At 42.7% G+C, this 25536-nt stretch overlaps 1 protein-coding gene across 2 annotated transcripts; it reads left to right on the forward strand.

The window, feature by feature from the left end:
* Nucleotides 1-9164: 9164 nt before the first annotated feature.
* On the forward strand, nt 9165-24598 carry CNDP2 (carnosine dipeptidase 2). Of its 2 annotated transcripts, none has more exons than XM_066184466.1 (12): nt 9165-9246; nt 11841-11937; nt 12892-13035; nt 15500-15662; nt 17213-17301; nt 18206-18406; nt 19180-19264; nt 19840-20000; nt 21887-22051; nt 22576-22717; nt 23327-23474; nt 23901-24598. In XM_066184466.1, the coding sequence occupies exons 2-12, from the start codon at nt 11878-11880 to the stop codon at nt 23968-23970; spliced, it is 1428 nt and encodes a 475-aa protein (XP_066040563.1). In that variant the 5' UTR covers nt 9165-9246; nt 11841-11877; the 3' UTR covers nt 23971-24598. The 2 variants fall into 2 exon arrangements, with proteins under 2 accessions (XP_066040563.1, XP_066040554.1); XM_066184457.1 differs by having other exon boundaries at nt 9224-9242.
* The last annotated feature ends 938 nt before the right edge of the window (nt 24599-25536 follow it).

Raw genomic sequence — 25536 nt, forward strand, 5'->3', positions numbered from 1 at the left:
ATGAAATGTAAAACTGGTTCATTAGGACTTATTGTTCTCTTTGATTGATTTTATCACCTTCTGTCATTGGTTATCTATAGAAATAGGGTACGTGTCTTCTAATCATTCACAAGGCACACATGAATGTATTTTCCTTCTAGGAGTTCAAGAAAGGGCTGTTTAAGGGCTGTTTAAATTGACTTTGAAAATATATTTTAACAAACAAATATTTCTTTCTGGTTTCCTTTGGCAAAGTTGCTGCTGAGAAAACCTCACAAGGTTAGACATAGGTTTGAACATGCCCTTTATGCAGTGAAATTCCCCTGCAGAGTACTGAGTCTACCAGAGGAATCCAAATGTATTTTCTCATTTTTGCCATTAATCAAAAAGAGTATGTTGCAAACTTCTCACAGAAGTTTTATGGCATCAGTTTATTGGGTCACATTGTGAACCAGAAGCAGAAAAATGGCACAGTATAAAATACAGAGTGCGGCTTTGTGGGCAAGGGAAAAGCCTGGTATAATTCACTGATTTAAACAAGGGCAAGTGTTTAGAAAGAAAAAGTTTTCCCATATATAAATAGAATAAAAAAAATTAATATATTTTCTCCTGTTTGCTTTTTAATTTTTGAAATATTTCTTAGGCATAATTGCCCAGGAAAGCCAAAGATATTAGCTTTCTCTTTCCCTTTCACCACTTTCTAGATTCCACATAGCAGAGTTTAATTGTCCTGCTCTTCTCATATATCCCCTTTCAATTAATCTCTTTATTAACCTCATGCCAACTTTTCCCTCTCATTTGGAAACAGTATTGCCTGAAGAAGCCAGTAAGATACCTTGGCAATCACTGTAGAAGACTGAGGTTTACTTGTAATTCTTCAAAGGGGATGGAAAAATTAAGACGTAAAAAATATTCTGGAATTTTCATCCACATATACCAAATAGGGCCTGACACAATATTGCCTATTTCTTCTCTTCTTCATTCTTTGCCTGTTTATGCTACCAGTCACCAAAAGGAAAATTAGCTGTAAGATGAAGCTTGATCAGCTTGTGAGGTGAATTATAAGTGGAATTTTCATTGCCTGGGATTGGAGTCAGTGGCTTGAGAGCAATTTTCCAAGCCTAAGAGGATGCTCTCCAATGGAATCTGCTGCTGTGTGGCATGTTGTGTGTCTGTCCACAACGTGTGAAAGGGTGAACAAAGAAGAGAAAACGCTGAGATTGTTTCCCAGTCTTTCTGTATGCAGTTCTTGCATCAGGTTCAGGCCAAGTGATCTCATTATGCCAATACTGAATCTGGCTCTTTGTAGCCTCTCTTTATGAGTGTCTGAAGCAATTCCAGAAATACTTAGAAGTTGCACTAGGGTTGTGTAGAAAGAAACATCCCACCATCTAATAAGCTAATTGTCTGGCATTGGGCTGTTATTTCCATGAATGGTTTAAAGTAATTTAAATGGGCAGAATATTACACATAATAGACAGATGGCATTCACATATCATTTAGATATGTGGTAGCTCAAAAGAGAAAAAGTTCTGTCATCTTTTCTAGTCAAATTATCAGACTTATTGTTTCAGTGCATTAAAAAGACATTTTGACAGCTAATACTACCAGAAAAGATATCATGTTGTCATTATTAAATCAATTTAATCATGATTAAATCAATTGTCAGGATTAAATCAATCCAGCCCTATGGCTGCAGACTCTGAAAGGAGTTTAAGTTAGGAATTTGTACCAGACTGATTTTAAATTTGTTTCTACTAGCAGGAGCGACCTAGGATATCCAAAGTCCACAGATTCATGTCTTTTTATGCCATAAATTGTAAAATGCAGCCAGAGGTTTGGACTGTCTGTTACTAGAAGAGAAATGGAAAGCAAAACTGATTCTTGGAGATAGAAAAAAAGCATCTCCTTGGTAGGAACAAGTAACCACCAAGTGGATACTTATGATACTGCACATGAAAGGTTTTGTAAACTGGAAACAGGCTTTCCGGGGAGGATCTGTGCTGCTTTTCTCCACTCACATAAGCAAATCTTAATTTATAGTACTTTTCTGATTCTTTTGCTTTGTTGTTTTGGCTTAAGGGCGGTGTATTATAGTACTGCATGTTTAAAAATCAAATTAAATGGAACCATCACATACAGTAGATCATGATGCATTTACATATGGGCATGTCAATTTTTTCTAAAAAAAACCAGACATCTCTTCCAAAAAGAGGACTTCTAAAAATGGACTTCTCTTCTAAAAATCCAAATCTGAACTAGAAAAAAAATGAGGGTTTAGGAAGATCATGGATGATTTTCAGTACCAGTTCTGTAAAACTTAACTACTTTCAGTTATTTCCTTGAGGCTGTTCACTGCAGTTCCTTTGCAAATGATGAATAGCTGGGAATGGAGCAAACTACATAATGATCCATTAGTGGAATCCAATTTTCTATCAGACTTTCCAAGTAATTAGCTTTTCTTAAGGTAATCTATTGTTAGTTTGCATGCATCCAATGTTATATGACATTTGTTTAGGGAAGAGTAGACTATGCAATTTCTGTATTCCTTACAACAAACAGCTCATAACTCTATCAAGGTTAAACATTTCTTAGTGAAGTGATTCCCCTGTGTTACTCCTGAGCAAGAAATCTGTGTGTGGGACCCTGCCCAGCTGCCTGAGCAGCAGCAGCGCCACTGCTGTACAATGTTCCTCCTGTTAAACGCAAGCATCCGCCAAGAACCTGAGTGGTTCTGGTGGCCAGGCCTGTTTCTGGGATGTCACTGCTACACTGTCACTGCTACACAGGCATCAACAGCCAATATAACAAGGAATGCCATGGTGCTGCCTCCTGCTTTGAGCAGAATAGTTGGTGACTGAGAAGCCTCAGAAACACGTTTCTGTAGCTTCTTCCACAGGCACAATCTTCTGTTTTCGTTCATTTGTCTTTGGTACAATCCCATTTTCTTCCCTACCCACATTTTTCTCCTTATTCTTCAATGATTTGCCTTTTTAGTTCTTCATAGCTCTTGTCTACCACTGACATCCTCTGTCAGTCACCTCTCTCCTCAGAAGACTTAATGTGTATTAGAAGGAGTCCTTCTTCCCCATCTCTAGCAACAGCACTCTTCTTGGAAAAGAAAGAGTCCTTAATTCTGATCCAGAATCAGTGAATTTACTTTTGATGTACACAAAGAAAGATAAAAGGAAGAATATGCAGACATGCCATTACAGGACAACATTTCATATTCATTTTATTTGCAACTCCCTGTTTCCTGCACAGAACAAAAATGTGCTTTCCGTCCATGCTGTACAGATGCACACACACATACGTTCTTAGCAAAAGAACTCATAGCAAGTCTCCCAAAATGAAAAACAGGGATTGCAACGTTCTGGATCTGATCCTCAGTCTGGGAAGAGAGGAGATCCACCAAAGGAGGGGGAATGGAACCACAATGAAACCACAAGAGACACAAAAAGCAGTCCTGCAGAGCTGCAACTCTGGAGTAAAATTCCAGCTGGGGAAGCACTTATGCTCCATTTTATTGAGGAAAGTATGCATTGCTGGCTAAACCTCTTTAATATTTCTCTTTCACAGTGACAAATCAACAACTTATAAAGGACTGAAATAAAGTCTCCCAACATCCCAAAATACATTCAAGGAGAAATTGAAAATGACATCTACTCACGCATATGGCACATTCCATGCACTTTCAGCATAGATAAACTGGGCATGGAGTTGTGATGAAACACTGGAAGGAAATACAGGATTAAGCAGAAAAAGGGTGAATGTTTTTGCATTTGGGCTTTTTGGTAATTCCAAAGAAAAGTGCTGGACTGAAGCAGTGCCCAAGGGCTGTGGTTCTCATTTGCAGTCAGAGCACATCTAGCTGGGTTATTGACTCTTTGCTTGCCCGTCCTTTACACGTGCCTGTTACGTGACACACATCTCACCATTCCCATCTGGGCCATTGACTTGTTACATTAATGCAGAGTACCAGGACAAGCAGGCAGGAGCACAGAGTGCTTTAGTCCCTCAGGCAAAGGCCTAGACAATGAACAAAGGGATGTAGGTGAGTTTTTTACTCCTTTTGGAACACTGGCACAGCTGGACTAACACTTCAGCAAACAAGGAATCTCTGGCATGCCCATTCAATGACTTTCTAAGATTTGTTGGCTCTGCAATTTGCAAGCCAGTCCTCTGTGGTGCTGTAAAAGAGCAATTTGCTAACAGCCTTTCACACCATTCTTTAATCAGGGCCTCAGAATCAGAAGCAGGAACAGTACCTGTCCTCTCTGAGCACAAGACCCCCAAAATAGACTGCCTGTCCCTGGACAGTGTTAGGGCAATGTAATGGGGACAATGCTGCCAAAAGCACATTGATATCTGGGCAATTAGCACGCTGAATTTAGAAGAGGGGGTAGGGGGTTTTTTTTGTTTGTTTGTTTTGGTTGTCTCTCTGCCACTCTCTCTAATTTTGAGGGAATCTCTCCAGCCCTCTAGACAGGTTAGTTTTGATGTTTCTGACAGTGACATTGCCAGTGTGTCACTGGTGCATCCTGGGAAAAGGACATGGAAAACAAAGGTTGCAATATAGATTACAGACTCAACAAAACAGCACTTCTGGGGAAGGGCATTTACATAAAGCCAGGAAAAAAAGGAGCAAAGAGCTATCCAGCAGTGCAAGCAAGACCCTTGTATTCTACTTTATGCTGTCATGGTTTGCAGATAAATCTAGTGCCTAGGATGAAAGACTTCAAGAATTATGGTGTCCTGAATTGGCTTAGTCAAGCAATTAGTGACTGCTGAAGGCTGAGTAAACCAGAATGCTTTGGTGCTTTGTTAAGGTCCTGGAGGATCTAAAGTAGCAGCAAGTTTTTGAGTGTGTTTTTTTTGTCAGTAAAGCTACAGCCTTATTGATACAGGGGCTACCAGAGATGCAGAAATGTTTGATGTGTCAACCACTGAGCCAGGAGGCTGGGGACAGGAAGATGTTTGTAAGGGATTGGTGAGGAAGGAGTTCTGTGAGCATGCTGGGCCTCCTGAGTATCCAACACACCACTGCAGGGCAAATTAGCTCCTCATGCTTGGGGCAACCAAGCCAGAGAGTCAACCCAGCACAGCAGCACAGAGCCACCCTCTGTGTGTCTGTCTGTTCCACAGTGGCACAACGCTGTGGGGACTCATTGTGTCATGGAAGACCAGTGCAGATGTCTCTGTTCTGATTTGGACTGGGTGGAGCCACAGGGAATATAAATCCTCCACTTGTCAGGCTCAGCACAGTGAGAGGACACAGAAGATACAAAAGGAGTAGTCAGTAAATGATAGAGGAAGGGAAGGAGCAGAGGGAGGGAGAAGGGTCCTTTAGCATGTATTATTACACCGTGGCTACTGAGGCACACAGGTTTCATTTCACACTAGTGTTCCATTATGCAAGGATGGGAAGAAGGATCACAGGACCAGGACTCAAGACTTTGATTCAGTTCTTGTCTCAGTGGCAGCATTCCTCTGTGTGCACGTTTCACAACAGCAAAAGCTGAGTGCAGAGTCCAGTGAAGTACCATGGAGCATTCTAACTGGGTTCTGACCAGGAGCTCACGTACACAGACATCCCACACTGGGCTCTCCCATGTAAACATCAACACTTTCTACATGGTTAAGTCCAGGTTAAGTGTAATCTGCCCTGTATTTTGATTAATCACCTATTAAAAATTACTTTGCTGGAAGAAGCTTGTGAGGATCAAGCTCATTAATTACTGCATGGCACACATGCATATTTAGATTAGGAAGACCATGAACACACACTCTTACAATTACAGTACATCACACAAGTAGCTCTGCCTTTTTGGAGGCCAGGGCAAGATTACCTCTGAAGCCAAAGCACTGGCTGGATAATAAATGATACTTTGATTTCTTTTGGTTTAGTGCTATTCCTCTAAATGAGTTTGGGCTTTGAGGCCACCAGGTTGAAAAGCCAGGGGTAATAGGTGAGCCTAATATTGCTGGAATGCCAACAGCAATACAATTTCCAGGGATAAGCAGCTCTGTTCACCTGTAGTCAACAAAATCAAACCCAGCAGAAGTGTGTGTACTCTAAGTAAGCAATGTTAATGGAGTCACATAGGCACATGCACATTAGTGTGATATCAATAGGACACAGTCTAGAAAGGATTAAAGTAACCAGTGAGGACTTCCTTAAACATCCTTCTTTAAATTTGCTGTCACTAGCTCAAAAACTATGGTTTGCAGGAAAGCAAAGAAATCCAACAAAGCTTCACTGCTTTGCACATCCATATTTACAATCTTCCCTTTCAGTCTGGAAGTTTACCTAATGTAGTGTGAGCAACCAATGTTTAGAAAGTTGGGTTCGTGAGTCACCTAAGCAGAAATATACAAAATAAAGAGGAAAGAGGAAGACAGAGCAGGAAATAGCAAGACAATAAAGAGGCTGAAGACAACTAATTTCAGCTTTCTATGATGCTCAGAAGTGAACTAAAGTAGATGTTGTGACTTTATCTCAAAGGACAAAAAATTGAGCAATGTGAAATTTTTAGTTGGCATACACCTGCAAACAGGGACATGACCTACTTGAAATTAATTTCAAAAGAAGTGAGATTTTTGCATGTGTACTGTAGTATCCATAGAAACTTTCTGTCCCTTTCATCATTTTGCATGGAATTTTTCAGAAAGGACAGCTGTACTATTAATGGCATTTCTGCTGGCCTGCCACAGCCCTATAGGTCTCAGTCCACAGCCATGCAAAAAGCTGATTCACACAGTTGTCCTTTCTCAGACCAGTGCTAATGTTTCAGGCTCCTCACTTACTCGGCTGCTACTGCTTCAGCTGACTCATACATGCTACATCCCTGTGATTAAAAGCAATGGCACAAGTACCTACAAATTATTTCTTTAGAACAAAACTATTTCAAAGACAACATATTAAAAAAAAAAGAAGCAGAGCAGCTTCGATGTTTAGATATCTCTGTCAGGACCAGAGAATGCTGAGCATCCTTATATTTTCTTTATAAAGGACCCTGCTTTGTCATCCCCCGTCCCTAAACCATTTCTGATAAATGTGTCTTTTCCCACTCCTCCTTTCTCCTCTATTCCCAAAGGATTTTTACGTAAGCATACATTATTTTCACCTCCAAATTAACAGCCTTGTAAAACAAAACTGTGATTCCATAAAGACAATTTACAAGGCTCTCAAAGCTGATAATTGGACCAGTTATCTTTCAAAAATGTTGTTGTTTTCCCTCAGGTAAGTTACTGTGTGGCTTTTGTGTTTGTTCTTCACATAATCCTTTGTGGATTTAGATCAATACAGGCTTGCAGAAAACTGTGATAATACAGTACACCACATTTGCTACACAACAAATGCTTCTTTAATGCCTTTCTTTGGTCATCTGGTGTCCTTGATTCTTATTTTCGTTTGTGAATGTTTTTTAAGGATGTGGGGGAAAAAAGTACCAAAAATTACTTCCATGTAGGAACATGAGAATAAAATAGGTCACCAGAAATCATCCTGTGTCATGTTGCTTAATGCCCTTCATAAATGCAACAAACTACTTTTTAGAAGCAGTTTCTCTCTCCTTTTTAATTTTTTTTTAATTTTTTAAATCTTTTTTTCCCTGTTGCTTCCAGGCAAGACTTTTCCTAAATGTAAATACAAACTTAACTCCAGTTTTTAAGTTCCATTTGTCCATTTGGGGTACATTTTGCCATCTGTTCTCCCACCAACACAGAGCAGTGCCAGGTGTCCTGGTGTCAGGGGCTCCCCATGGGGACCCGCCAGGGCAAAGCCTGGCAGCCAGGGCCCATCCCATCCCATCCCATCCCATCCCATCCCATCCCATCCCATCCCATCCCATCCCATCCCATCCCATCCCATCCCATCCCCAGCCAGGAGCCGGGGTCTGGGGGGCACCAGGGCAGCCCCAGGCAACTCCCTGGGGACAAACCAAGGCCGGCATCAGCCTGTGAATCCCCAGCTCAGCACGGCCAGACCAGCCTCGTGCAAGGCCCTAACACTTACCTTACCCCACACAGCCCCACCAGCCAAGTTCCCAAATGATGTAGTTCTCCCCCATGGCAGCTCACAGACCACCTAGCATGCCCCACTGTTCCTCACTCATTTCCATCTCTTCAGCTCCCAGCTTTGGAATTTCATCCTGGTTGTATGCACAGACCGGGGAAAGAGATGCTGGAAAGCAGTGCCACAGAAAGGGGCCTGGGGGTCCTGGTCAATGGCAAGTGGAACGTGAGTCAGCAGTGCCTTGGCAGCCAGGAGGGCCAGCCCTGTCATGGGGGCATCAGGCACAGCATGGCCAGCTGGGCAAGGGAGGGGATTGTCTGCTCTGCTCTGCACTGGGGCAGCCTCACCTCGAGTGCTGGGGGCAGTTTTGGGTGCCACAATATAAAAACAGCATTAAGCCATTAGAGAGTGTCCAAAAGAGGACTGTGAAGATGGTGAAGGGCCTTGAGTGGAACCCGTGTGAGGAGCAGCTGAGGTCACTTGGTCTGTTCAGCCTGGAGGAGACTAAAGGCTCATTGCAGTCACAGCTTCCTGGTGAGGGGAAGAGGAGGGGCACGCACTGATCTCTTCTCTGTGGTCAGCAGAGACAGAACCTGAGGAAATGGCTTGGAGCTGTGTTAGGGGAGGTTTAGGCAGGATATTAGGAAAAGGTTGTCTCCCAGAGGATTGGGCACTGGAACTCCCAAGGGAAGGGGTCACAGCACCAGCCTGACACAGTTCAGTAAGCATTTAGACAGTGCTCTCAGGCACATGGTGGGATTTTTGGGGATGTCCTGTGCAGGGCCAGAAGTTGAACTTTGATGATCCTTGTGGATGCCTTCCAACGCAGGATATTCTATAATTAATTCTATGACTCTAGGGACCCGTCTAAACCACACCTAAATCTATTAAACCTATCCAAACCACAAATGTAGGAAGATCATCAGAATACTGCCAGCTTCGGCTGTTATAATTCAGTTGCCCACACTGATCTCCACCCCAGACCCCGTCTAAAATTCTCCTATATATTATATTCCCCTTTGTTATTATTCCGGTCCCATCCCACAGGGGCCACCCCCCCCAGGCCGCAGCCACGCGCCGAGGCCCCGCCCCTTCCCGCATTGAGCCCCGCCTCCGAGGCGCTCCTTGCCCGTGGATTGGCCGGCGCGGCGCGCGGCGCGGGGCGGGGCTGGGGCGGAGGTACTTAAAGAGCCGTGGCGGGCGTAATGTTTTTACTTCAGGTGGGAGCGGGGCCTGCGTGCGGACAGTGAGTGAGTGTCGGGAGGGGTCGGGGGGCCTGGGTCCTTGGGCCTTGTGGTGCGGCCGCAGCGGCGTACGCGGGCGGTCTGGCCCGGCCTGGCGGGGAGGAGCCGGGATTGCCGGGTGTGCTCCGCTGGCGGGCCGGGCCTTGCTCCGTGTCCCCCGGTGAGGAGCGTCTGTTCGGCCGTGGGGCGCGGCGGCACTGTGCCTGCCCCCGGAGAGAAGCCGCTCCTGCCTCTCCGCTCCTGTCCCCTTCCTCGCTGTCGCTCTCTCTCCCCGTGAGTCTTCCCCCCGCGCTGTCCTTAGGCAGCCCGCCTTGCGCCTGCCTCATTCCCGGCTGTCCCCGACCTGTGCGGCTGCGGGGGCTTGTCCCGATGCTGCAAAACCCCGTAAAGAAAGTCCCACGTTTAGCTTTTATGTCAGCCTCGGCCCGAAGTGCTGAGCCTGCGACATGAGCATGGGGCTCAGTGGTGTCTATAGCACTTGGTTCAGTGCGCTCCTCTGGAATCCTAGTGTTGTTTGTGGATAAGGAGGGTAAAGTTGTAGTAGTGCAATGGGCGTCCCTTGGGTTATCTTATTTCAAGGTGCAATTTCTGTAGTCCTGTGAAAAGGTAAAACTGTGGAGCCCCTTCTGCATAGGTAGGAAGGGTTCAGCTCTCCATTCTGAAGAACTTCCAGGAAGTTCAAACCCTGATTTTGAAGAGGAAGGGGGAAGTAACATCCAGCCTTTTGCTACGTAGTAACCAATACTTTCTTTTTGTAGTTTGAAGCTTTCTGGAGCGGGCTTCTTTGCATCTTTTCAGTGTGACTTGTGTGATTCAATGCCCTTGTGGTTTCAGAACTATTTACCTATGGTTTCGGTGATATTTAAAGTAGTGCCTGACTTAACAAGGAGTTCAGATCTTGTTTGTGTTGGACAGAACGTAGCCTCCATGTAACACGTATTTTGTATCTGTGCTGTGAAGCTGGTTGCTGTAGAAACCAGTTGAGTGAAGGCGAGGGTCAGATGCCCTGGGCTGATGCCTGTGTGCTGCTTTCCTGAAAAGCTGCACATGAATCCTGCCTGAGCTCTAACTGCATGTGAAGAGAGTGACTTCATTAGGGAACCCTAGCTTCAGTGAGAAGCATTGCTTTTACTTGGTTATGTCCGTGTAGTCTTTCTGAAGGTGTTCAGTTTTCACCTTTCATGACTATTGAAGGGAATGCTTACCTGTCTGGTGGTGATTTAGGGTTGTTCTAATTGGTGTTTAAAACTAGTTATCCAAATTCAAACTTGATGGATGCTTTAAATTAAATCGATGCTATCTCTGGTGAGAGAAAGGATTTTTGTATGTCAAACACCCAGTATCTCTGTGAGTGCAACCTTGCTTGAAAGAAAATTTGGGGTGTTGCTTGTATTGCAGGATATTGTGGGGGACACCCTGCACCTGGAAAGGATTTGTTTCAGATATGTAGAGTAGTCAGCTGCTCAAGAAATGCTAAGACAAGCAGTCAGATGTTTTAACAACGGTCTTGTGACTGCCATGTAGAAGCAGAAGAAAGGCTTAAAGGATCTGGCATGAAGCTGACTCAACAAAATACTGAATCACAGTGGCTGGAGCTGCTGAACATGCTGCTATTACATGGACACTGGAGTTTTTCCTCCTAGTCCAGGCACTTGGATTCCAGAGGCACACTTCAGGAAGCTCCTTCTCGGGAGTTACCTAAAAGGCTCCTGGACAATATCCTAAGTAATGTGCTGTAGGGCCACATCTTGGACCAGCTGGTCCCTCCAGTGGTCCCTTTCAACCTTAGTCATTTTGGGGTTTGTAAAGCTCATTATATTTGTGCCTGAGATGAGGTGCTGTATATTTAGTTCTAACTGGAGAGTTAAACTTTAAGCTTGTTTGCTTTGTTGCTTTAGTGGACAGTATTTGTTTTCAGTATTGATTTCGGACTGGTAACAGAGACAGAAAACTGAAAAGGGGAGAGGTCTTGAGTTTTCTCACATGAACTTCAGTTGAAATAAAAACAAAAGAAGGAAGTGGTAGCACTGAAGTTGTCACTGACCATTTGCTCATGACATGCTGGGGCTGACCTCTGTTCCCATGGTTTTATTCTGACCTTATTTGTGAAATCTGAGTGGCGGACTGAGGCTTAAGTCGGAAGACAGCACAGTTTTCTAGCTGCCTGCTTTTAACCTCTGCAGAGCACAAAGTGTGGTGCTTTCTTGGACCTGGCTACCAGCATTCAAGCCTATGGCATGCTGTTAGTTGTAGTCGTTATGAAATCTACTCTTTGAAGTTGCATTTTACTTGAGTAACATTTTGCCTGTGAGGCTGCAGTAAAATGAAGTGTATGATTTCATTGAAATATCTCTAGAGACAAGACTGCTCAGTTTAAATTTGAAAGTTATTTTGAGGGGAGAGGCACAAAGAATGAGTGGTGTTGAAATTGAAACTGGCATTTGTTTAGCCACTTCACTGTGGTGATTTCACGAAAGGGAGAGGCCTCAAGTTTTGTATTGCTTGGTGTGTGGCATTAGAAGCTGAAGATGAAAGTCTCCTGTAGCTCTTGATTACTGTCACTTCTTAAACCTGTAACCTAAATTATTTCTCTGTCACAGCATCTTCAGCAACACTGTTCTGAAAGCTAGTCCAAAAATGTCTGCACTTGAAACCCTCTTTAAATATATTGATGAACACCAGGACCTCTATGTTCAGGTAAAGTTTTTTGAGTTTTGTCCTGCAGCATGGGCAGCTATGGGATATTAGAAGCTATGTGGTCGGCTTCAAGTTTGTTGTTACATTTATATGATATGCCCAGTAATAATGTCAAGTAAAGGGAGAGAGGGGTGAGCAGGCAGCGAGTGTGAGGAATTTGAGTCAGGCCAGAAAACTGTTTCTTAATTTTAGGCATAGTTCCGTTCAAAAACCTTAATGTCCATAGTAAATTTATTAGGAATGATCCATTACTGTATAGTGCTACTGGTGACCTATTTAGAGGTACAGGAAGCTGCCACTGGCTTCTGAATACCAGACTAGATTTATAGTTTCTTCCCTTTGGAGATGGGAGATTAAATATATTATAAATGAGGCTGGAACAAAACTTTCTTGTATAAAGCAATTTATGCTGGGGGACAGAGGGAGATGTTGCCCTCTCCAAAGAGATACTTTGCTGCTTGACCTGCTATTTAGTTACAAGTTATATTATAATCCCTTTTACCCATGAAGGAATCAGTGGTACAGAACTGTGAATTCAAGCATGAACTATGCCAAGTGTTCAGCTTGATTTCTGGCAGTTATTGTTTCTGCACTCACATGGGGAGTAAAAGCTAAAGTGGCCTTTTTGAGAGGCCTGGAAAACTTTAGTAGGTTCTGGATACTTAAAGAACAGCAAGTATAGGGGCATAACAAGCACAAGCTGTCATACTCTTAACCTCACTTGATGTATCTGTAGACTTTGTGCTATGCAGCGGGGACAACTGTTGACAGGGGAGGTTTTAGAGAGCTTTGGAGAGTAATATTAATGGTTAAAAGTTCTTCTTTGAGCAGAGGACAGAGCTGGTTTGCCTCAATTTGAGCTTGGCTTAAACCAGGGTTAGTTGAATGCGAGGTTTGTTGGTATTTGCCTGGTGCCTGTTGTGCAGCAAAACCTGTACTTTTCCATCTCTGCAGCGCCTGGCCGAGTGGGTGGCGATCCAGAGTGTGTCAGCGTGGCCAGAGAAGAGGCCTGAAATCAAACGCATGATGGAGGTTGCTGCCAAGGAGATTGAGCGGCTGGGAGGCACAACCAAACTTATGGACATTGGGAAACAAAAGGTGTGTGAGCATCTCTGTGTCTGCTTAGTAGGAAAAAAAAAATCTCTAGAAGACAAGGTGTTTTGCATGAGAAAGTGCTGGTTTATGTTCCCAGTGTGAAAGGCACCTAGACTCCATTAAAAGGCTGCTTATTTGACTTATCACTATAAAGAAAGAGGATAGTATGGATATTCTTATGTCCCTGCAGATACTGGCACCTCCAAGATGTGCAGCATCTAGCAGACATCCAACCAGCATCTAACAAACTGTGCAGATCCCTTGCATGGAAATGTTTTCCTATTTTATTTGTTGAACCTGTTTAGTTCCACTGACAGAAGGGATATTGTGTGAGAATTTCTTGATGCACTTTTAGATTAAGTCAAGGATATGCAGGTGATGTAATCCCCAGTGCACAGTGGGAGCTGCCTTCAGGTTACAGTCAAGTGGTTCATTTTATCCTGCAGTCCAGGGATATGCACAGCACAATACAGGCAGAAAGGTGAAGCTGTGTGTGCAGCATAGCACAGCCTTTGGGGTGCTCAGATTGTCTTTGTGGGTCACTAATTCCTTGGTGTCTGATGGACTTCTGGGTCAGGAACACCACACATGGGTCCTGTGGGCAGTAGCCTGTTGGGCTGTAGGATAATGTCTTTCCTGCCACACAGTCGGAACCTGTTAAAAACCTTTTTTTTTTCTACTAAACCTTAGGACCCAATTAAAGATGTTGAATTAAATTTTGGACTGTATTAAATGTTTTAAATACTTTCCGAACTGAACATGAGTAGAGCACCTGCAAACAAAAATGTTAGACATTTTAAACAACAGGCTGGTGTTGGTCCTTAAACCCGTTGACTATAAGGATACTGACTGAAGTTCCAGTAAGTCTGCCAAACGACTTCAGGACTTTTTCAGAAGTGTTACATTTGTCACAGGATTGCATTGCTCCCTTACTAGATACAAAAGTATCATTAAAAGAATGACTTCCCTCATTTTTAGCTCTCCAGACTGCTTTTTTCTTTTCCCTGAGAAATGTATGTGCTTATGAGAATGATAATGATAATCTCATCCTAGGGAAATATCGACTTGATATGTTCCTCCTTTGAAGTGCCTAGCCACTACCTGCCTCAGAGTAAGACCCATACCAAAGTTGTTACACTAGGGTTTGGTTAGTGGCATTACAAACTTTGTACTGGAAGGTGTACTAGTTTTAGGAGATTGTCCTTGTAATTGGTGCGAAAAACTGCTGAGTGAAATCTGTGTTTATGGGAACCTCCTGAGCAGTTCTTGCTTTCAGCAACTGGATTACACTTGTTTGTAGCTACAGGTTCCAGCAGGAAAATAGCTGACTTGAGAGGGAATCTGTAGTTTAATTCTAGCTCTGCTACTACCTACAGCCTAAAAACCTATCAAAAACATTTCAATTAATTCAGAGAAGAAGTTGTTCTTTTCATCACTGTTAACTTTCTGGTAGCAAGAAATAATTTTAGAGTTTTATATGTAAAATTTTTATTAGGTAACTTTAATCCATCTGCAAGGGTTACCTTCAGTGTTCAGTTTTATATTAAGTATAGAGAGAGCTAGTCAGTGTATTATGTGTTGCTGCTATATCCATGAGGGATAATGTAAAGCAACTGAACTTGTCAGATCAAAGTCGTTTTACTGCTGCACAGCAATTTTTTGTGTATTGATTACTGCAAACTCTTACAGTAGTGCTTTAATTATGTAGAGCTGCAGCTGGCCAAGGACCATGTAACCTGTTGATAAAAAAATTGGAGCTTGGCACCAATATAAGCAAAAAGTCAAAGCTGATCTTGATGTGCTGAACAGTGGGTAGAACTACATGTTCACCAGAAGGGAAATACTTGCTGACTGGGAATAGCATGTGATAATTGCTTATGGGCTATTCCAAGGGATTAAGCCAAATTCAACTCTTGAACTCCTGAACTGAGTTTATCAGCACTACCCTGCCCTTAGTGTAACAATGTAGGCTGGTACAGAGATATAGGTCTGTTATGCTGATCTTATTTGGGTGTAGGCACATGTTACACCCAGCCTTTCCTTCCAGTCAGGAAATTTTTGTCCAGAGAGCTATACTGTGGACAGGATGAAAGTGCAGTGACAAGCAACACAGAATGCAATATTGGATGGAGTTTATCACTTACACTTAGGTCAGCATGAGATACAGAAGTTTGGCATGCAGTCAGCTTGCACTGCTAAAGTCTGATGTAGGATTGGTAGTTTAAGGCTAACAGTTCTGAGTGGTTTGGAACATTTTGATTGTTACTGGGACTTGTCAGGAAACTAACTGGCATGGTGCCATCAGGCCTTTGGCACCCTGCTTCTGGCAATCAGTTGAAGTAGATTAGTTTGTTTAGCTCTCTGTGCCTCTACTCTCATAACCTCCATAGTATTAAAGTAATTCATGTATCTGATTAAAACTCTGATGTTCCATGTTTTAATAAAACTTCTGCCTTCCTATTTCTAGCTGCCTGATGGATCGGAGATCCCCCTACCACCAATTGTTCTGGGAACACTGGGCACAGATCCACGCAAAAAGACTGTGTGTGTATATGGTCACCTGGATGTTCAGCCAGCAGCACTAGAGGATGGCTGGGATAGTGAGCCCTTCACACTGGTAGAAAGAGATGGTAAGAGCAGTGGACTTCACAAACTGATGAACACTTCTGTAATGAGTGTGGTGTTCCTGAATTGTTCCAAAGCTGTGCCATTGATTGAAAGGGGGAAAGAGTAAGAAATGGTATGGGTGTTTATTTAATACTGTTGAGGTAAAAATGTACAAGTGGGGAAATGGTCAAAAAGCTGAGCTGCAAAATCTCAGCTACTCTTGGAATTGTTTTCCTTTTCTGATAGTCTAGACTGCAATTTTTGTGTTTTCTTCCTTGTATCTACAGCACAGTCTTAACTACTGCCTTCCTTGGTGCCGGCTTGTTGCCATAGAGCTTTTTAGAACTAATTTCTTGTTCACAGCTTTCAGCATGTAAGGTCAAGTCAGACTGCAGGAATTTTGAGCCATTACTGACAAAAAATACACAACACAACTACTTTATGCCTGGAGACAGGAGTGGCACAGCAGCCTCTCTGGGTTATCTTGTGTTCAACTGCTCTACTATGAGTACTACAGAAGCTCTTTTGCAGAGGTAGTGCCCCAAAATTTGTCCCTCTCCCATAAATGGGGATGAAGAAATGGTGCAGTATCTTCTGTTGAAACAACACTGCCAGCAGTCAAGAAGACTAGAACTTCCTTTTCTATTAAAAAGCTGGTGCTACCAACAGCTTCTTTGTTTCACTTTCTCAGTGTTAAAGGTCATACCAATAGAAGGACATTAACCACTCATGTTGCATAAGCATTAATGATTCCTAGAAAAAGGAGTATCTGTGCTAACTGGTACTTCTGCTTAGGCACTTAGTCATAGGCAGCAGAGTCCAAGTTACTAAACTGCATTATCTGCTAGCAAGACCCAGACTTGTTTCAGGCTGTGGCTTGCCTCTGTGCAGCCTGGCCATGCAGGAGACAGGAGACAGTCACCAATGGCTCTTTGCAGGCTCCCTGGCCTGTTTTGTCACTGGTTACACAGAGTGCTGAGGGGTTGTAGCCACAGCTCTGAGTTGCACTGATAACTGCCTCTGCTGTGATTCCATGTGCTACATTTTCTGGGAATTCCCTACGGCCTGTGAAGCTTGTCTTTGACGAAGTTCCTTTCTAGGGAGACCCACTGTTATATGGAGAATCCAGAGAAGTGATTTATCACTAGCTACTGAATTTTTACTCTTCAAACAAAGAATTGTTGAACTGAAGATAATACTTGATAGATTTCTGTTAAAATCAGAAAACTTGTTTCTATACTCTTAGGTGTTTGTAGAAAATTATATTCTTGTCATGGATAAGGCAGCTATGTCTTTTCCTGACTTATAACAAACACCTATTGAGGGAGCAGCTGGGGGAAGAGGTGGGGTAGCTCTCTAAGTGGGAGAACTATTGCAGTCCTGTACCTATCCCACTTGAAAGGGTATGTGAAGCAGGATGTAAAACTGCTACTTATGAAGAATCAAAAATGAAAGTTTTTTTTTTATAAGCAGGGTTAAAGTTATCCATAAAGAAATGTTCTCCTCTAGGCAAGAGATGAAACTCCATACTAATTTTTTTCCTCACTGGTTAATTTGTGTCTTGTTTCTACAGGAAAGTTGTATGGGAGAGGATCAACAGATGACAAAGGTCCAGTGCTTGCCTGGCTGAATGCCTTGGAGGCTTATCAACAAACTAACCAGGTATGTGCCCAAAAGATATTCTGCTTTGTCACACACAGCTGAGTCTGGCAATAAATGTTATCCAAGCCACAAACCCTTGTGAGGGAGGCCTGCTTATTCAGCTGATTGGAGGAATGATGCAAAAGTCCTGTAAATTCCCTGATTTCCTGGTAGGGTTGACTTGCTGACAAGTTAGTCTTATAGATGCTTAGGCTGCACTTCTAACAATTTTCCTTTAATGAAATATGTTGGAAGGAAAATACATATGCAAGCATGTGGAGCAGGAGGAATAATCAAATGGGATCACTATCATGTAAGGATGTCAAATTATTATGGCCTTTATCCAAGCTTAATGTGTCACTGCCACTGAGCTCTAAGAGGAGGTTAACTTAGTAACACTAAAACTGGGAGCTTTGCTTATTTCTATTAAAGAAAATGTGCAATCAGAAATAGCTCAGGGTGTTTGCTTTATCTCAAAAGACAAGTTCCAATTCCTTTTGAGAGGAATAACCAGTTCTCAGCTGCTGTCTAGGTATATGGAATATGCTAGGCTGGATAGACAGGGTAGCTCTGTTTCTACTGTGGTATGCAATTCCTGTGGTTTATATTAGTTTTCCCACCCTGGTGGCTTACCTTTGGCAACAGATTTCTGCTGTGTTCTCATGCTTAAGGGGTTTGGGGACAAGTTTTTATGACTTTTTTGAAGAGTTTGGATTCTGCCAAATGAAGGGTGTCTAAGTGTTCTCAACATAAGCACAGTCCAAACTTTAAACCAGTTTGTGTATAATTAACAACTTCCACTGTCATGGAACTATTTTAGCCATGTCCATTTTTCTGTTTTGAATGTAACAGATGAAAATTACTGATTACTGAAGGAGTCAATTGTTTTCACATGCTTAATCTGTTCTTGTGTTTCATTTCAAAGGAGTTTCCAGTAAATATTAGGTTTTGCCTAGAGGGTATGGAAGAATCAGGATCTGAAGGCCTTGATGAACTGATTTTTGCTCAGCGAGATGCTTTCTTTAAAGATGTGGATTATGTTTGCATTTCTGACAACTACTGGCTAGGCAAGAAGAAGCCTTGTATCACTTATGGTTTGAGAGGTGTCTGCTACTACTTCATAGAGGTAAGTGCTGAAATACACTGCAAATCTAGTACTGTTAAACTGAATTTTCCACTGGAGAAGAGTGGTGATGCAAACCTTTTCACACCAGTAGCTTTTTTCTCAGAAAATGAAACTGGCTACTTTTGTGGAATGGCTTTTCCTAATTGTCTAAACATCCTTCTCTTGCTATCTTATCTGATACTTGGGTGGGTGGGATAGCTTTCAGATGTGTGAGGCAAGATAAGCCAGCACCTTCACTGAAGGATTGTCTCATAGCGTAGATATCTTCATCCACATATGCCCTTCTTATAGATGGGTGTCACATTTGTGCTTTTCCAGTCAGCTGGAAGGTCTCCAGTTAACCAGAACTGCTGGTAGATGATTGAGAATGGTTTGACAAATTCTTTTACCGTTTCCCTCAATACTTTGGGGTGGGTCCCATCTGGGCCCGTAGACTTGTGGGTGCCTAATTGACATAGCAGCTCACCAACCATCTCCTCATGGATTATGGGCTTCCCTCATTTCCCCATCACCAACTTCCAGCTCAGGGAGCTGGGCATGCTGAGGACAACCGATCTTGGTATTGAAGACTGAGGCAAAGAAGATATTAAATAGCTCTGCCTTTTTCTCATCCCCTGACACTACACTACCCTCCGCTTTCAACAAATGAGGGGGACGCTCCATGACCCTTGGCCAGATCAAGTTATAGCTGGGCTTTGGCTGTTCTAGTCTCCTCCCTACATGCCAATATCTCCACGCTAAAATTGACCTGAATCTTCATTCACTTCAATCAGGTGGAATGTTGTGACAAAGACCTTCACTCTGGAGTTTATGGTGGTTCTGTACATGAGGCCATGACAGATCTCATTGCTCTAATGGGTAAGAAAACACAGCTTTCACTGAATGCATTTAAAATGGGAGCAAGAACCATCCAAGCATGACTGAGTTTGCAGTGAGAGAGTTGCTGAGGACTGTTTGCGGTTGCAAAGCAGTGACCAGTGAAATGGTGCTTGCCAGGTATGCAAAGCTAATGCCTTAGATACAGAAATATGGTGAAGGTCTTGCCAAGAAGTTGTCTATCTACTCTCAGCTTTCTCTAAAACCTTCCTGCAAATTTGCATGTTAATTAAATCAGCTGTCTTCTCAAATTCTGCTGTGGGTATGATATTGAGCTCTTTGGGAATCCTGCCTTCAAACAGCCAGTGAAATGTAGCAGTAGAATTAAATACAGTAGCAAGCAAGCACATTTTGGATAAAGAAATTCTTTTAAGTGTCTTCCATGCTCAGTGGTGCATGCTCTGGGAAATAGAAGTCTGAATTTCATTGCATTTACAGAGTTTTCAGAAGGCCAAGACTTCTGTTTCCCAAGGAAAGTGTTCCCAGCAATGACATCTTGTGTCTTCTGACTGAATATTGAATTGAAAATACTGATATTAGGTGCTTCTTGTTTACAGGTTCTCTTGTTGACAAGAAAGGGAAAATCCTCATCCCAGGTGTTAATGAAGCAGTGGCGCCTGTTACTGATGAGGAGCTGGCATTATATGAGAAGATTGATTTTGACCTGACAGAATATGCAAAAGATGTAGGAGCAACAAGACTTCTGCATGATGCCAAGGTGTGCTGCACTTCTCCTCTACCCTGTCTAGATCAAGCTGTCTGTATTAGTAGGAGACAGAAACAAGCTTCTCTGAATGTGTGTGTAGTTAAGTAATTTATTAGGCAGAGGAACCATGTGATGTCTTCAAAATGGTGAAAATGCCTTGAAGATAATTTTTACTCTATGGTTGACTGCATACTTAACACTTGCAGAGGAACTGCTAGTGTTAGGTGCTTGAAAACTTATTCTGGGTTATCCCATGTATAACTCAAGCAGTCTTGACAATTCTAAATTTGCTCCTTACTCTGTATAAATTGTATTTGAAACAGAACTTCAGTGCTGTTCTCTTAATGCTAGATAAGGATGTTGGCAGCTTTCCAGGGGCCAGATGACAATCTACACAAAACATCTGATTTTCTACATCTATAGGAAGGTCAGTGAGTTATCAGAAATAAAGTAGTTGCTCAGAGATGATTGCTCCTTAGGTGAGAAAAGAGCTTGAGTCCTAGCTGTGCGGAATTCAAGGCTGACATGCTGAACATGTTCCTAGACCTGGCACACAAGGACTGATTTGTAATTGTGAGCTAGGCAGCCCAAATCTTTGAACAATCTCAAGCTCAATAAACTCATGTCTAAAGTTAAATCTTCACTCTGGGAGCTCTCCAAATGAATGCTTTTAATGGCATTGAGTCTTACAAGGTACAGGTATTACATACTAATTTTAAAACCCTAGATGTAAATAGATCTCCTGTCATAAAAAGCAGACACAGGTGTTGTAAAAGGCAAGTTTACATATGCAGGTCTGTCTTCTGTCCTAATACTGTCAGGAGACTTCAAACTTAACTCAAATAGATATAAGTAACAATTTATATCCTTAGCCTTGTCTTTACATGCTCATGTTTATATCAACTGGGAGCACTCAGGCTTCCTTGCTTAGCCTTGTGCTTTAAAGTAATGGGTGAATTATAGCTTGGATGTAAGGAGGAGCTGGCAAGATGTTCCTTGTGATACTGGACTGAAGCTGTTCAGGCTTGGCTCAAGTGAAATTCCAGCTAAGGGACTTCTAAGCTGCATAGAGGCAAGAAGGGTTTTAGGGCGAGGGAGAGAGGGCTGTAACTTCCAGATGAGAAGCCAATGTGCTTGAGAGATTTGAACTGTGACATCTACATATGCTTTGAGAGAAGATTGGAGGCAGGTTGTACCTGGAAAAAAAAAAGTTGTAACATAAAGGACACAATTTCTAAGGCTCCTGCATTTCTGCAGTGACGTTCATGCTGGGGACACTGTACCTGTGTCTGCTCAGCGCAGCTCAACAATGGCACTGAATTCAGGATTCAATGTATTGAACAGCTGTGTCCAAGGTAACAGAGAGGAAATGCAGGAAGTGTACCTGGAAGGCAATGCGGTCAGTTTAATCAACCTGGAGTTCAGGCTTTTTAATACAGGTGATGATATGAAGTAAAACACACTGTAAGGCTCTGTCTGAGCAGTGGCAAGGCTTTTAGAAAATGTGAACTTAAGCAGTGTCTTGGTGATGAAGACACTTGCCTGACCTGAGGCAGTGGGAATTAAAGCTTTCAATGTTCTCTGCAAACTGTGCTTGAGCACTTTATAAATGGTGCTTGTGTCCTTACCAGAAGCAGACTGGTCATGTCCTATAAATTCCACAGAGCTAGGAGAGAGCCAAACTAGAACTGCTGTGTCTCTTAAGGTGCTGACAACCCAGCTGTGTTATCAAAATGTATGCTTAGTGGGAGTAACAGCTTCTGAGTGGAGTGACCTGCATTTCTGCATGGGAAAAAGCACTATTTCTTGCAAATTCTTTATTAGGTTGAAGAAGTCATTCTTTTAGGGAACTCTGTCAAACTTCGTGTAACCTTGCATCTTTCTCTTTGCTTCTACAGAGAGAGATCCTTATGCACAGGTGGAGATACCCTTCCTTGTCTCTCCATGGAATTGAAGGAGCCTTCTCAGCCTCTGGTGCCAAGACTGTGATTCCTAGGAAAGTGATTGGCAAGTTCTCAATCAGGCTTGTGCCAAACATGACTCCTGAAGAAGTCACAAAGAATGTATGTTGAGATGGATTGCTGCTATCCAGACAAATGTCTCTAAACTTCTGTTCACTTTGCTTTGGGGGAAGAGATTTTCTGTTTTCTAAAGCAGTTCTGTTCATTTGCTTTTCTACTATCTTCCCTGTACTGCACCTCAACACGAGATAACTGAGGGAATCCTGTGTGGTGCCCCACTGGACTGTACTGGTCTGATTTACCCAGTTTCTCTAAACTCTAAAGGGCTTAGGAGTAAAGGCTAACCTAATTGCAGGGCACTTGGACTGCCAGAAGTGCATATTCAAAAATAGCAGTGTTTGACACACTGGCTAATTGTTCTACAAAGTAACGTTAATTTGCTTAAAGGAGATATTCTGACTTCAGAGCAGAGAATCATTGGAATACTATGAAATAAGAGCGATAGGAAAAGCATTGCTGCACAGTTGTAGTGACCTGCAAGTCTCTAAGATGCTTTTAGAATATGAACTTTGCCAGTGCTCGTACAAATGCTAGCAGTAGATAAGATCATTCAATCTTTCTTACAGGTTGAAGACTACTTGAACAAAAAGTTTGCGGAGCTGCAGAGTCCCAACAAATTCAAAGTGTACTTAGGCCATGGTGGAAAACCCTGGGTATCAGACTTCAACCACCCCCACTACATGGCTGGTAGGAGGGCCATGAAGACAGGTAAGTGGTTTTTTCACTTGGCATTGGTAGGATTAAAAATCTCTTGGTCCAGCCCCTCAAGAAATACTGAGGAGGGAGATCATGTTTGCTGAATATTTAGTGTTCTGTACTCGTATCTAATAACTTTGGCTCACTAAGTAAGGAAGCATGTTGCATGCAACCTTTTAACTGAGATCTGAGATACAGGAAGGAAAGATACTGAATATCCAATTCATTTCTACTGTTCTGAGACAAGTTTGTTGGTGTGGTGTTCCTTTTGCTTAAGGATGAGACTGTTGGTTCAGATCACCTGCTAAACCAAATTCAGTGAAGTTTATTCATCACAGGAGCCCTCTTAATCAGTTTTTCTAGATTGTACTGGGCAGCTTGAGCAGCTCTAACTTGTGTTGGAGTACAGACAGGCCTTTAGATGAAGTGTTGGTGTGTAACTGAACTCTGACAGTGACAATAGTCCGGTGCTACATCTGTGAGGAGAAGCTCCATAATTTGTGGCCGTTGCAGTCTGGCTGATTTGGCCAGCACTTGGTACAGATGGATACATGATGGCTTAAGTGAGAGTTTGTGGAAAAATATACAGGCTTCAGACTGACTAGAGTATTACTTTTCTAGTTTTTGGAGTTGAACCAGACCTGACAAGGGAGGGAGGGAGCATTCCTGTTACCCTTACTTTTCAAGAAGCCACAGGCAAGAATGTCATGCTACTTCCCGTTGGAGCTGCAGATGATGGTGCTCACTCTCAAAATGAAAAACTAAATAGGTAAGAGAATATCTGTTCCTGGGTTGGAGTGCCTTGGCATATATTATGAAAAACACCAAGAATTGAGCTCTTGCTTTTGTTTAATTCTCTGGATAGTTAAGCGCCATCCTTCCCAGCTGAGAATGACTGACTGGTTGGGTAACAAGTTTGTAGCTGAAGCTTGATTTCTAGATTGATACGCTTGAAACCAGGAGCAGGTTTTATACTTTGGTCTCTAAGCTTGGCTACCTTCTCCCCCAAGCGTGGTATTTCTGTCTTGCCAGGGAAGATGTAGGGGTTTGGGGGAGAAGTGCCTGTTGCCTGCAGCAGCAATTCCTCTAGAGTTTGTCATGTGCATAGGACTAACCTGTGGGCTTTGCAAATAGGACATCTGCTAGAAATACAGCTCAGTGAAGACTCTGCTAAAGGAAACTGTCTTCTTTGCAGGTACAACTACATCCAGGGGGTGAAGATGCTTGGTGCATACCTCTATGAAGTTTCCCAGCTGAAGGACTAAGTTAGACACCTCACTTTCTAGTTTATGGATCAGAAGTCTGAATTTTCTTGCAAAATGTCATCAATTACCAAGTCTTACATGGCTCCTCTTTTCTACCAACACTCCACTGCTTTGGTGGGGGAGAGGGAAACGGGCAGTTCCACGTGACAAAGAACACGATACACCAAAAATACTTCTCTAAATGCTTTCTTTAAATGAACAGACTATTCCTTAACTGGTCAGCAGTCCTGAACTGCATTGTCATCCCCTCTGTATCACTTCAGTTTTCTGTACTCATCTACTCTTCCTGTCAATGAAGAGGAATGGCTTATTCTCAGCAGTTTAAGCAGCCACAGCAGTGGCAGAACTTCAACCCAATTTAAGGTTCTTATTCCTGGGTATGTCCTGGAAACAAGTAGTCAAGATCATGGGGCAACACTGGAATGTGCTCAAGCTGTAGTGAGACATCTGTCTTTGCTGACTGAGTGATTTGGAAGGGCAGTCTGTCTCTTATAGTTTATGCCTGCCTGCAGGTTTCAATTTACAGGGAGTCAGGTTGTAACAAATTTCACTGTCGTTGTGACTGCTGGCCATTTTTGTAAAGCTGCCTTTGTACTACCAAAAAAGAATAATAAATAATTATGCTGTAGTTTGGTTCTTGGTCTCTAAGGTTTAAATAATGGCTTGGGTGGGAAAGCATTATTTAATGATTTGGGAACGTGGGAGGGACACTTCTGTGGCTATAAAAGCAGAAGAGCAACATGGCTACACAGGCTATATATGTTGTGGAAATCCAAATTTTTATTCCTGGGCTCTGGCTGTGTAAGAATTTGTTGACTTGAAGCCAATATTGCAAACTCCAGCTCTCCTGAGAGAAAATGAGCTCAAAATGTTCCATTTTGGCTCTGTAACTGAGGTCATCATACTGTAAAACAAACCTCTTAAATTATTGCCATCTGAACCTGCTTCTGAATTACCTGACCAGCACTGGCAGCCTAAAGTAGGTAAGTATTTCAAGTGATGGTGTTTTTCTCTGAAAGCATGGTACAGTCCTGCGTCCTGTCACAGGTCAGCAGCATGGGATGATTCCTCCTTTGAAGTGTAGAAGGTGAGAATATTTTCTCTACCTGGTTTTCACTATTGCTTGATCTGGAGACAATGGTGGAGAGCTGTTGGGCTAGGGAGCCTTCTGGTCTCACTGAAGCTTGTTTTGGTTTTTTATGATTTGTCGTTAACCCTTGCACTTGTGGTACAATCAGACAATCCTGTGTCAGTTCTTGTGAGCACTGAACACAAACACTGGGGAGTGAATGTTTATTAATTTTGTTGCGAACTGTGCTCAGTAATCATGGATAGTTGTCCTATTGTATTTGTAACAAATTTTTTGAGAATCAGTATGTTGGCTCAAGCTCTGCAGTGCAGACACTGCATCAGATCCTATACTTGCTGACTAAGTACAGTATGGCAGAGTTGTGAAGGAGGCCCAAACAGAAGAAAGTGTCAAAGGGTTTGTGGAAAAGGCTGAGAAGCAGATACTGCTGAATATACAGCAGAAATATTTTGGTATGGGGAGAGTGCCAGAACCCT

The sequence above is a fragment of the Chamaea fasciata genome, unplaced genomic scaffold (genome assembly GCF_029207755.1).
Source record: "Chamaea fasciata isolate MVZ Bird 193981 ecotype frontalis unplaced genomic scaffold, bChaFas1.0.hap1 SCAF_1, whole genome shotgun sequence".
In the NCBI taxonomy this organism is placed as follows: Eukaryota; Metazoa; Chordata; class Aves; order Passeriformes; family Sylviidae; genus Chamaea; species Chamaea fasciata.

Excerpts from the sequence above, each read along its gene's own strand:
- CNDP2 (XM_066184466.1), top strand. The coding sequence starts at position 11,878 with ATGTCTGCACTTGAAACCCTCTTTAAATATATTGATGAACACCAGGAC. Across the intron at positions 22,052-22,575 it reads CTGAAGAAGTCACAAAGAAT|GTTGAAGACTACTTGAACAA; the intron begins GTATGTTGAGAT and ends TCTTTCTTACAG. Across the intron at positions 23,475-23,900 it reads CAAAATGAAAAACTAAATAG|GTACAACTACATCCAGGGGG; the intron begins GTAAGAGAATAT and ends TCTTCTTTGCAG.